At 39.9% G+C, this 12,225-nt stretch overlaps 1 protein-coding gene across 4 annotated transcripts in view; it reads left to right on the top strand.

Moving 5' to 3' along the window:
* Window positions 1-12,225, top strand: part of IARS1 (isoleucyl-tRNA synthetase 1) — a 112,752-nt gene that overhangs the window by 66,318 nt on the left and 34,209 nt on the right. For all 4 annotated transcript variants that reach the window (XM_074603195.1, XM_074603196.1, XM_074603194.1 and 1 more), the window contains 2 exons: window positions 5,034-5,181; window positions 8,190-8,310. In XM_074603195.1, coding sequence (XP_074459296.1) covers window positions 5,034-5,181; window positions 8,190-8,310 — 269 coding nt within the window. The remainder of the gene's footprint in view (window positions 1-5,033; window positions 5,182-8,189; window positions 8,311-12,225) is intronic.

Here is a 12,225-nt window from a genome sequence, read left to right on the forward strand (position 1 = left end):
TATATCTCCCTAAAGGCTGGTAACGACTGAAGCTGCCATGCTGACTGGAGGCCTTTTGTCGGAAAACGTGTGTCCGCTTTGTATGGAGTGCTTCTGCTCCAGCCAGCACTGGCTGCTATTGCAATGGTCGGAGTTGACCCAGTGAAAATTGGAATAAAATCTTTGAGAACAACACTATTAGCTTACTGTTAAATCGTTATTCTAGGAAGGGATTACTGTATAATGCATGGAAATGTTTGTTTGCTGCTTGCGCTATGCATTTTCTAAACAGAAAGCGTTTCTCTTTTGTTCATGTAAGTATACAGTATGTACCTAATAGCAGTGAAACCAGAAAAGCAGAAGTGGAGCAGCCTAATATGTATATATAAATTGTCCTGGTGAAATGGAGATTAAACACAGTTCAAGTGTTTCATTAAAGTTATACTAACATATAAATGTAATTATGCAGTTGCCTGGTCCTTTGGCTAGATGCACTAACTACATGCATGAAGTGGTACCTTGAGGTAAAGGTGCAATAAAGACATTTTAATAACGGCAGGAGTACACTACTTAGGCATTTCTCAAGAGCCCTGTAATTCTTGCTATATATAAGAAAACCTTAAACTATCACACAGATTGAATTGTATGTTACAACTATACGTGGTAATGATTGGGCTGAACGAAAGCTTAGTGCACCGTAGTGTTTTGTTTATTTGAGAAAAATGGTTGTTGCTTGTTCTAGATAATTTAAAAAAATAACATATGAAGTTCCTTATTGTTTCAAGCTTTAGCATTTAGGAGACCTCGTAAATTATCTTCTCGTATATATTTACAGTGGAGAGTTGGGTGGGTTTCTTAATATATGTTTACAGTGGAGAGTTGGATGGGTTTCTTAAATTTGATCAAGGTTGTTCTTTACAAATAATGGAGATGTATTAGCAGAATATCAGTGAATCGGTAGCTGGAACAGTATGAGTGAAAAGGGTTGGAGTTACTCATATTGGAGATTTTTTAAATCGCAGGTGATGTGTCTGTTGAAAAAAAAAAATCTGCCTTTTTTTATAAAACAAAACAAAAAATCTCAAACACCAGAAGTTAGAATTCCATTATTCGTGGTTTTTTTTATTTCTAAAAAGCTAATTCATTTTTCTGCCTGTGTACTCATTCTTTAATGTCCCATTTATTTATACATACACCCACATAGAGAGTAAAAAGCATTGCAGACTAGGTTCATTTAAGGAAGGAGCTCTGCGATTCAGTTGTCTCTGCTTATTCACTGAAGTGCTTGATGTGTTCTGTTTATAGAAAAAGCTACAACCGAGGCTTTTTTTCTTTGGCACTGTTTCCCTGCAGAGTTACTTTAGCTTTTGCAGTACACCCATATATATTTTAAACTACAGCTTTGAAGTATTCTCAGCAGTAGCTTGATAAATAGATCAGCAGAAAATATAGATGTAAGTTGTTTAAATGAATATGGAATTGAATGGAAAGGGCAAACAGAAGAAATGACAGCCCAGTAAATTTAACAACCCAACTTCAGACTTCCTGTAACATGAAACTTGAAATCTCTAACAATTGTCAAAACCAGTGATATTTCAATATTCCTAAGACTTATGACTTGGATTGGATAGCTGTCAAAGTTGAAATATATCAGAAAGAGATTTTGCTGGTCATAGGATATACAAGCCCTTTGCTTTCATGTATCCTGAGGTAAGTATTGCTGTTAGAAATGATGTGTTACGTTCTCTTCTCAATCTGTTCTTAAAACACAGGAGAAAAAACGTAATGTCACAGACTGCTGTTTTAGAGAGATGAAAAGGAGGTTACTTCATTGTTTCTCATACGTTGTTAGAAAACTTGATAATACTGGCTTGATTTGAAGAAGGTTTGATTTTCTGCTCAGTGGATAATATTACTAGGTGTAACTAAATGCATAGAAATCTTCCTTTATCGTGTGCCTTATTTCTCTTTCGATATAATAGGGGTAAGTGTCTTTGCATTGGACAAATTCAGGAAATTAGTATTCTTCTAAGATTTACATATTGTAAGTCAGTATGGGGCTGCTATGTTAAAAAAGCACCAAAACTATAGCCTGAGAGCGCTCCATTTTCTTTAATTTCTCGTCCTGAGAGCCATTTTATAAGACTTACGATAGATTCTGCAGCGAGTGCTGCGGAGGTGGGTGCGAAGGAGCAATTAAGTGGATCCTTCATGGTTCTGGTTAGTTTGCATGGCTGCCTCCTCAGGAGGAAAGCAGTGGAGGCAACTGGAAGTGGTCATTATTCTCACTAAGTCCCAAACTGGCCTGGAGTATCCTGGGGCACCCTAGGGCCAGACTAGCTCTCGTATTCGGGGCAAAACTGTGTTTGACTACTGAAATAAATAATGAGTAATAAGCACATAAATAATTGTGATGGGAGGTTTGGTTTAAATATTTATTTATGAATTCTAGTTCCATTTAAGGACTTATTACTTCATTATCATGCTTAATTGTTCTGTAGTTCTGTAAATTTCTAATTTGAATTCAGATACCATGTTTAAAAATACTTCTTTTTTCTTTTTTTCCTTAATACAATACCTAAGATGCCCATGATTTCTGTGCTGCATTACTGCCTGTTTACTCTGGCACCTCAGTTGTTATGTATTCATTTTTATGCAAGAAGCCCTCTCTTTTAAAATTTATGGTCTGGTTTTCTTGAATGTGCTGTGTCAAACCCCATTAAGATTTTAAAGCCTCCTAAAGGAAGTGCCTGTAGAGATATATTAGTTTAGAATCATGATTTTTTTAAAGTTGATAAAATTTGAGAAAATGAGTTAATAAATGTCTATTGAGAAGTGCCACAATCTTTAAAATAAAATATGTTTGGTTTGTTTTTCATGTTTGGAAAACTAAACTAAGTGTATCTAAATCAAGTTTGTATTCAATTTTTTTTTTTTTATACTTAAGTAAGACCTGGTTTCTTTTTGAGTTAACTTGATAGATACCAATTTGTCTCCATAGGCAGAATATTTGTTTAGGGAGTAAGATGGGATAAAGCACAAAAATGATTTTTTGAGAACTTGCAGCCAGTGAAGGTAGCTGGGGGACGTGTCTGTCTCTCTGAAATGAGGAACTGTGAGCCTCAGAGAGACTGACAGGAGGTGGATCTCCCTGGACAGGGTGGATTTCATGTGTGGATGAACCCCCTTGGCTGAGGTGATTCCATGAGGGGCCGCTTCTGATATAAGCGGTCAGAGACACCCGAATCCTCTGCTTTGCTCTCTTAGAGCTGTTTCTGGAACTGAGGCACATTTGTATTGGTAGGAGGTACGCCCTTTGTCCTCTTCTTGGGCTATTTTTCTTGGAAACATTAGTTTCTACTGTTTTACTCTGATTTGCCTGCTTTGCCTTGCTCCTTAGTCCTATGTTTGCAATAGGCCCAAAACTTTTTATAACTGAAGAACTTAACCAGATTGATCAGGAAGGTACTCAGTCATTATTAAAGAATTCAAAATATTACCGAAAAATAAGTGCCGTTCTAAAGATGAGCACTAATTCATAGAGTCATAGAATGGTTTGGCCTGGAAGGGACCTTAAAGATCATCCTAACTGTAACCACAACCCCCTGCCCTGGGCAGGGACACCTCCCACCAGACCAGGTTGTTCAAAGCCCCGTCCAACCTGGCCTTGAACACCTCCAGGGATGGGGCAGCCACAGCGTCTCTGCGACACCTGGGCCAGTGTCTCACCCAGCAAAGAATTTCTTCCTGGTGTCTAATCCAAATCTCCCCTCTTTCAGTTTAAAACTGTTGCCCATCATCCTATCACTGTATTCCCTGATCCGGAGTCCCTCCCTCCCCATCTTTACTGTAGGCCCCCTTTAGGTACTGGAAGGCTGGTATAAGGTCTCTCTGGAGCCTTCTCCCAACTCTCAGCCTGTCTTCAGAGCAGAGGTGCTCCATCCTCTGATCACCTTTATGGCCTCCTCTGGACTTGCTCCAACAGGTCCATGTCCTTCTTATGTTGGGGGCCCTAGAGCTAGAAACAGTACTCCAGGGTGAGGTCTCAGAATCACTTCCCTCGACCTGCTGGCCATCCTTTTGATGCAGCCCAGGATGCAGTTGGCTTTCTGGGCTGCACGTGCGCATTGCCGGCTCATGTTGAGCTTCTCATCAACCAACACCCACCCCCAAGTCCTTCTCCTCAGGGCTGCTCTCAAGCCATTCTCCACCCAACCTGGATCTGTGCCTGGGATCGCCGTGACCCAGGTGCAGGACCTTGCACTCGGCCCGGCTGAACTTCATGAGGTTCGCACGGGCCCACCTCTCCAGCCTGGCCGGGTCCCTCTGGATGGCATCCCTTCCCTCCAGCGTGTCGACCGCACCACACAGCTTGGTGTCATCGGCACACTTGCTGAGGGTGCACTCAATCCCACTGTCCGTGTTGCCGACAAAGATGTTAAAGAGCACCCGTCCCAGTACTGACCCCTGAGGAACACCACTCATCACTGGTCTCCACTTGGACGTTGATCTGTTGATTGCAACTCTGAGTGTGGCCATCCAGCCAATTCCATATCCACTGAGTGGTCCATCTGTCAAATCCACGTCTCCAATTCAGAGACAAGGATGTCATGTGGGACAGTGTCAAATTCTTTGCATGAGCCCAGGCAGGTGGTGTCAGTTGCCCTTCCCTTATCCATCGATGCTGTTGTAGAAGGCCACCAAATTTGTCAGGCCCAATTTGCCCTTAGTGAAGCCATGTAATTCCATGCATCCACTGCTTCTTTTATACTGGGATAGCATCTGAGCGTGTATTATCACTTCAATTAACTTCTAGGGTAAAAAAGAGAATTTTAATTCAAATTGCATATGCAGTATCGTAAAAATAGTCCTGTAGCACTAGGAAGTAAACTGTCATATGTTACATGCTTACAATACTGTCCTCCTCAGTGTGAAACTGCTTCCTTGGGTATCTTTCTTGCTATGCAACTCTCTGGGGTTTGCTATATGTTAAACTGTATTTCCACCACTATATGCAGTTTTAAGCTTTTGAGTATTGTTTTCTTATTTTGCAGGCTATACCTGATCAATTCTCCTGTGGTAAGAGCAGAAAATCTGAGATTTAAGGAGGAAGGAGTAAGGGATATACTGAAGGATGTCTTCCTGCCCTGGTACAATGCGTATCGCTTTCTTGTTCAGAACGTTCAGATCCTCCAACATAAGGTACAGTTCTCTCAAGCACGGAAAAGCAAAGTGGAAGGGGCTTTGTGCTCTTTCCACAGTTAGAGTGAATTAGCATCATAGAGGAATTTAGATTGGAAGGGAAGCCTGGATTCTGACTCTGGAGCTCATCTGATCTTGACCTCCTTGTTCAAAGCAAGGCTGGCTTCAAAGTTACATCAGGTTGTATATACTTGCTGTTAATTTCTGTGTTATTTGCTGTTTGTAGCCTGTATTATAAGGCTATAATCGCCCTGCATCTTTCTTTTCTTGACCAAGAATTATTGTATAGATATCTATATACTATAGATATTGTATAATATCTATATTATAGTCTAGAAAGTAGGAGTGGAAGGTAGGGGACTGTCAAGACATAAGAAGTATAATTTCTCAGATTTGGGTGCTGTTGATTCCTTTTTATTTGAGATAAATGTGATGCTATTGCATTCATATTCTTGAAATTAGAGAACAAGATAGGGAGTTTGAGTTTGTGGGGCTAATATGTACTAAGCAATTATCTGCTGCCAGTCACCATGCTGGGAACACCAGTTAAAAGCCAGGTACCACATGTGCTCGAGGGAATCCTTCTGAAATACCCATCCGAAGCCTCGTTGGGTTTCTAGTAATTGTCTTATCAGTGTTTGGAGGCAGTAGGTGTCACCAATTGTGCCTGCAGTGCTGCTGCTGCTTTTTCTTTGCTGTTGCCCCATGTCATGTAGTCAGGCACGGCTGCATCACAGGAAGGATGCTGTCAGAGGATCTGACATCTGGACTGCAAGTTTCTCTGCGTTGAGAACATTGCTCAATAGCACACAGATTTAACTCAAATAGAACTGCAAATAAGTAATGAAAAGAAAGTTATTTTCAGTAGCGGCTGCTGTGACAATTTATTGAGCTAACTCATTTACTGTAACTTTAATTATGAATCTGCATAAAAATGTTTAACTTGGGAATACTTGATACTGAATACATTAGCCACAGCAAGAAGATTGCCTTCTATAACGTGGCAGTTAATTTTTTTAAAAGTTAAATTTAAATACAACTTAGAAAAAAAAATAAGGAAATGGAATGGAAAGCAAGGTAAATCATCATAAAACTGATAATGCTTTCGACCTGCAGATTACACGTGAAGTCTACTAAAAAATGCTGTGTGAGTGGCATGAGTTTCTACACTTTCAGAATGAAAGCAGGATTAAAATTTCTTTCTTAGAGTAATTTTTCATTTAAATTGCAGATTTTATGGGCATATTGTATAGTTTCTGTTGAAACCGATTTTAATCTTTCAACCGAGATTAATGATAGAAGTTTACCACTTGTTAGTGCAGACTTTTATGGGAGAGTGGGAACCAAGCGAAATAGCTCAAACCTTGTACTACACATGAAATTACAGCAGCAGACTCATCACTGTGGAGAGCTGCCACTTGAAGCAATGAAGGCAGCTGACTTCAATAAACAGTACAGTAAATAGCTGCTTCAATAAATGGTTTTATCTTTTAACAGCCCCTTTTGGGAACAAAGTCTGGTAACTTCAGATCCTAATATTTCACAAATCTTTTCTTAGTATCCCTAGACAGCATTCATCAGACAAACTTACACATTGCCACAAAAATATACTTCAGTTTTTCCTGTTTGACCTTTGAATTACCTAAAGTGTGCTTTGCAGCTTTTTGCTGTGATCCCATTAAATCTTGCAAGATCAGCCAAATTGGGAATGGAAGACCCCAGTGGAAAATCCAGGTGCTTAAGCAGTTAGTTTTGGTGATTCAGCAGATGTAATTTTTCTTTCTAAATAGATAGTGAAACCATTCCTGTACGCCATATTAGGCAAAAGAATGTGCTGTTGGAGGTGATAGTGTTTAAATTAGATTTCATGCACAGTCTTAAACAACCTTGTCATTGTTTTCTGCCTCCTGCAAGGGAGAAACTATATTCCCAGTGTCCTGGATGAAGTCTAATAATAATTTTATGGTTACTGTAATTACCACAGTAACTGTAGTTGGTTAAATGATTGCTGACCTCACACTGGGATTGCGGCACTTCTGGGTGTGCAGATGCATTTCTTTCCTAAGAATCTTCTCCTTTATACTACCTAAGTGGATGCATAATTATTCGGTTGAATAATCCCAATAGACTTTTTTTCATCTGGGCTCTGAGGGAAGGGAAAGTCCGAAGACTCTTAACACCAGATGTTAAATAGTGTTTGTAAACCTGGAGAAAAAAACCCAAAAAAACCCAAAAAAAACCAACCCCAACAACAAAAAACCCCCCAGCAAACAAACAACCCAAAACAAACCCTGTTTTCAACAAGTCATAAGAACATTCACACGGAAAAGGGTCAGACTGTGGGCATGGACAAGTGTGCTTACATCTGGTCTTGCTTGCAGTGCCCTACAGAATCAGCAAAGTGTTAGGAAATTTCTCAGATGGGTGCAAACATCAGTATTCTGGAAAGCAACAACAAAAAAATGCACTATATGCATGTTGGATGCCTAAAAATTCCGCCTGTTTTTTCAGGTTTTTATGATCTTCCATGTTTTAATCTGCTGAAATTACCACATGCTCTTAAAAAAATTATTAATATATTGTTTATATGCCCTTTCCCAAATAGAATTTATCTTTGTAGTACATTTCTTGTAAATGCTTCAGATCCTCCTAGATGAAAGAGTTATGTGAATTCAAGAGTCGTACCCTGTGTCTGGAAGCGATGACTTATGCTGCAAAGAGGGAAGGAAGGACTGCACACCGTTGTGTGCTGTACTACTTTTTATCTGGTTTAACAGATCCAAATAACTGGCCTCCTTTGTAGTTGAAGGTATGGTGTGGTGGAATCAGCAGTAGCGGGAGTCGGGTTTTCCTTGGCTGTTCCTGGAATTTCATGTTCTCTTAGGAAACCAGTATAACGCAGTGAAGGTGACAAAATATTAGTGGCTGACAGGTGGCTCAATAGAGAGGTCTGAATGTGTACCCTTATGACCTGAAGAATGTGTTCTGTGTTTTTATGTTGATGATAGGATGAGGGAAGAGAATTCCTTTACAATGAGAACACAGTTAAGGAGAGCCGTAACATCATGGATAAATGGATTCTTTCTTTCACCCAGTCGCTCATTCAGTTCTTCAAAGCTGAAATGGCAGGTAGGCACACGTTTGGTCGGGTGTGTGTACGGGTGTTCAATTTTTGGTTAGAGAACTAGCCATTTCATCCAGACTTCCAGATTCCACATGAGACTTACAGTTCAGACAAAAGGAAGGAAATCTTTAATCAGCTACCAAAATACAGGGAGTGCTGCTTTCATGGGCATTAATACAGATTTTGCTATGCTTGTTCATGAAACTTCAAAAAGTGATGAGGCTTTTTTTGTCACGGCTAATCCTATGAGCTCAGTGGTGTAGCTTCCTGCTGTAACAGTATCTTCTGCAGTGCTTGGAGCAATTAATAATATTATAATAGTAACTGAAAGACAGCAGCGAAAAGGAAACCAAATAGAATTTGGGGAAGCTGTAAAAAAAAAAGATAAAATGAGCAGCACTCAAGTCAGCTAAATAAAATAATTTTGAGAGGTACATGAGCGAGGGGAATAAATTTTCCCTTGCATAGTTCCATAGAGAGGATTTCTTTGTAATCATGTTGGGAGTGTGTGCAGCAGGATGGAATCACGGTAGGATATTGCATTGCATTGGTTTTCTTCCTGCGTGTTGTCTTTTTCATCATCCAATACCTCTCAATGCTCGCGTTCTATTAAGACGATATTAATTACAAAGAGAAGATGCTGCAAGAGCCCCCTGAAGCTCTTGCAGTTGGTCTGATCCAGTAAGCTTACAAATTTGCAGATAAAGTCATGATGGGATTTGGAGAGGTTTTGGTGCCTTTGAGGGCACTAGAAACCCAGATAATGGAAAGAAGGTGGCTTTTGCCATTGTAGTTACCCTTTATGAATAAACAACCAACCCCTCCCTGTGCCCATGATGTTAAGTTGCCCTTGGAAGAACTTTTAGAAGCCGCCTGCAGGTGTGCTTGGGCTTCGGGAAGGAAGGTATCAGTGGGATAATAGGTAATGAGGAAGTAATGAGGAAACAGTTAAATGCCAGATTGGAGTTTGTGAGGACACAGGACAGTCCTCCTCTGCTTCAGTCGTCTCTTGCATTCCCCCCTCTTAGACTGGCATAGTGTTCACTCTCACCAAGACCAGCAAGATGAGTTTATCTTGCTACAGCAGACAAAGCAGGTCATTTTGGTAATAACAAAATTCAGGTGAGATCATTTGAGAGCATTTCATTAAAGGAAGAAAGAATCCTCAAGCTACCAAACCCAGGAATATCATAAAAGCTGTCTGTTGTTGATGAAAACGTGGCTTCTTTCTAGAAGTTTTGTCCTTGAAATTTGGTGGTGGTGTGTGTTGAGTTACACGTGTTGCCAAACAGAAATATGCAGAGCCTATGCAAGTTGACGTGCTGCGTGTGAAGAGGAAAATACTTTGAGGGACAGCGGAAAATGCGTTTGTGAATGTGTACCTGGGATCTTGGATTAGGGCCTGGTTTAAGCAGAAATAGTGTTTGCAGGAAGATGTGCATGGGGCTAGAAACTTGAATGCTCTGGGTTTCTAAGAGGAAGATAAAGGTAATAAAAAGGGATGTGTCAGCTGACATCTGCACAAAGCAAGAAGATCCTTCCAAGCAGGAGAATAACATTCCTGTTGGAAAATGACAATGTAAAGACTTTAAAGACTGTAGTGTTGGTATTAAATGCTATTGTCTTGTGTTAGATAGAGATAACATGATGTGCTCGTCGAATGAGTGACGCATCCTATTTGGAAGTGATTAATAAATGTCGTTTTTCAATTTATTTTTCTACATTAACTCTGAATTCAGTCAGACAGATATTAATGAGATGCAGTAAATTTGTGTACTGTGACGTGATACTCTTGTGCTAATCTTTTTAAAAAAAAAACTAGTTTGAGATATTTTTTTTTTTTAAAGATTTCCTATTTCACATGACTTAAAGTAGGAAAAATGTCAGGAAGAGGCAAGGGAAGATTGTAATGGTGACTGATAACCTCAAAGGCTTGGAGAAGGACATAAATACAGTACACAAGCTTCATTTTAGAATCCAAGATTTTGAAAATAATACTAATGATGAAAAAAAATAATAAATGCAAAAACTGTTTTTTAGGTGTGGCATGATGCGAGCAGAAATAAATGATTGCGTTCACCAACTAATGCCATACAACTCTACCTGCAAGATGCATAAAAAAAAAATACGTTGTCTGTGCCATGTCTAAAGCACAGGTGAGGCAGAGGTGATATTTGGGCACTATCTGTCAAAGAAAAGGCCCAGTCCGCGCCGTAGCGTGCTGTTCTGCACCCGTGTGTGTGATTGTGCGTAAGAACATACGGGCTGGAGACTCTAAATGGCAAGGAGACACCACTAACCAGAAAAATGTTGCAATTGAGCTTAGCTCCTGCCATTTAATCAAGCGTATTTTATAGTGCCGCTAAACTTTACATTGATTGCCTGCCTCTAGAAAAATGTTTTCATTAAGTAAAACTTATGTTAATTCTGCCCCAGTTTCTACTAGTAGCTTGAAGGGCCGGCAGCGTTTCAGCCCAAATGGAGCCCCTGCCAGTTCAGTGTTGACCTCACTTGATTTGACGGAGGGTTGGAAGGGGACCGTACCTGTGCGCACTCCACCTTGGGGGTGCTTTAGAGAGCCTGGCAAACCTTCAGAACGGTGTGACAACCCTCTGCTAAGCCTGGCTTGGGGAGAGCTTTTGGCTTCCTGGAACATACGCTGTTGGAGAAAAGGAGACAACACATCAGAAAGTGTCATTTCAGTTATTTAAGGAAAACTGGCGAAAGTTAAATGTGTTGAAACAAGACACATATGCATTTGTAAGAGGACTTTTGCTGATGTGTATCATCTCTTGGTTTAATAGGTGCCCAAACCTGGAGGTGTAGACACGCTCTCTTCAGAAGTGCTGCAAGTTGGGTAGATGTGTGCCAGTAACCTCTTCAGCTGCAGCTGCTGTAGCCCCACTTTGATAATAACTCGCTTATCCAAATGAATTATTAGCTATTGAATAGGAGTATAGTTTCTCCAGTAAACCTTATCTTTTATGATGGAAGCTTCTGGGATTTGGGCCCTTTAATAAATAGGGCAGGTAGGAAGATAGTTGGGAAGATATTATGAAAAGTGGTAGGGAAAACAATCCTATGTGTTTTAAAGGAGGTTAAAATTCGGTGTTTAAATACAGTAAGCCTTATTATTCTTTTTTTTTCTAAAGTGCTCGATACAAGTAATTATTTTACAAAACAACTTTTCTCTTGATAACTGGAATTGAAAGAAGAGTGCGTGTGTCCGTGCATGTGGTTCCACGCACATGCTGAACCTTTTTCTTGAGTCATGAAAAAGCAAGATTTCACCATTTGGTTTATGAACTGGGATTACAGCTGCGGAGGGGAGAAATACATGTTTCCAAGCTTTCTTATTAAAGATATACTTTCCCTGAAGGGTGGCTTTTTTCAGGATTTTTGTTTGTTTTTAACCAGTCTCCTAACTAGATAACAAACAGCTAGAAGAGAGATGGGAATTTTTTAGAAATACAAATTCCCACATAAGTAATGTCTTCCCCACCATGGCATGAATCTTTTGAGCATTTCCTTTTTAGGCTTAAATACCAGTATTCTGCCTTTGAAAACACTTCTATTTTAGAAAATGCAATGAAAAGTGTGAAGGAGCTTTTAAAGCAAAGATCCATTTTATTCAGTAGCTGCTTGATTAATGAAACGGATTCAGAATAGAGATCAAAAAGCTCTTTGCTTTTAGAGATACACAAGTTTTTCCTTGGAAAACTGAGTCCTATTTAAGGACCGTTCCCACCCACCCACCCCCCCCCCCCAATTCTCTCGCGAACAACTGAAATTTGTTTTCCCAGTTGCATGGTGATGCTTGTGATGACCTTCTTTTTCGTGTTGGCAGTCCTCCATGCTTTTAAGTTACACAGAACTTGAAAATACAGCTATGTTTATCTTCTTACCTCGTCAGGCTTGCC

Source organism: Larus michahellis, chromosome 10 (assembly GCF_964199755.1).
Source record: "Larus michahellis chromosome 10, bLarMic1.1, whole genome shotgun sequence".
Classification (NCBI taxonomy): domain Eukaryota; kingdom Metazoa; phylum Chordata; class Aves; order Charadriiformes; family Laridae; genus Larus; species Larus michahellis.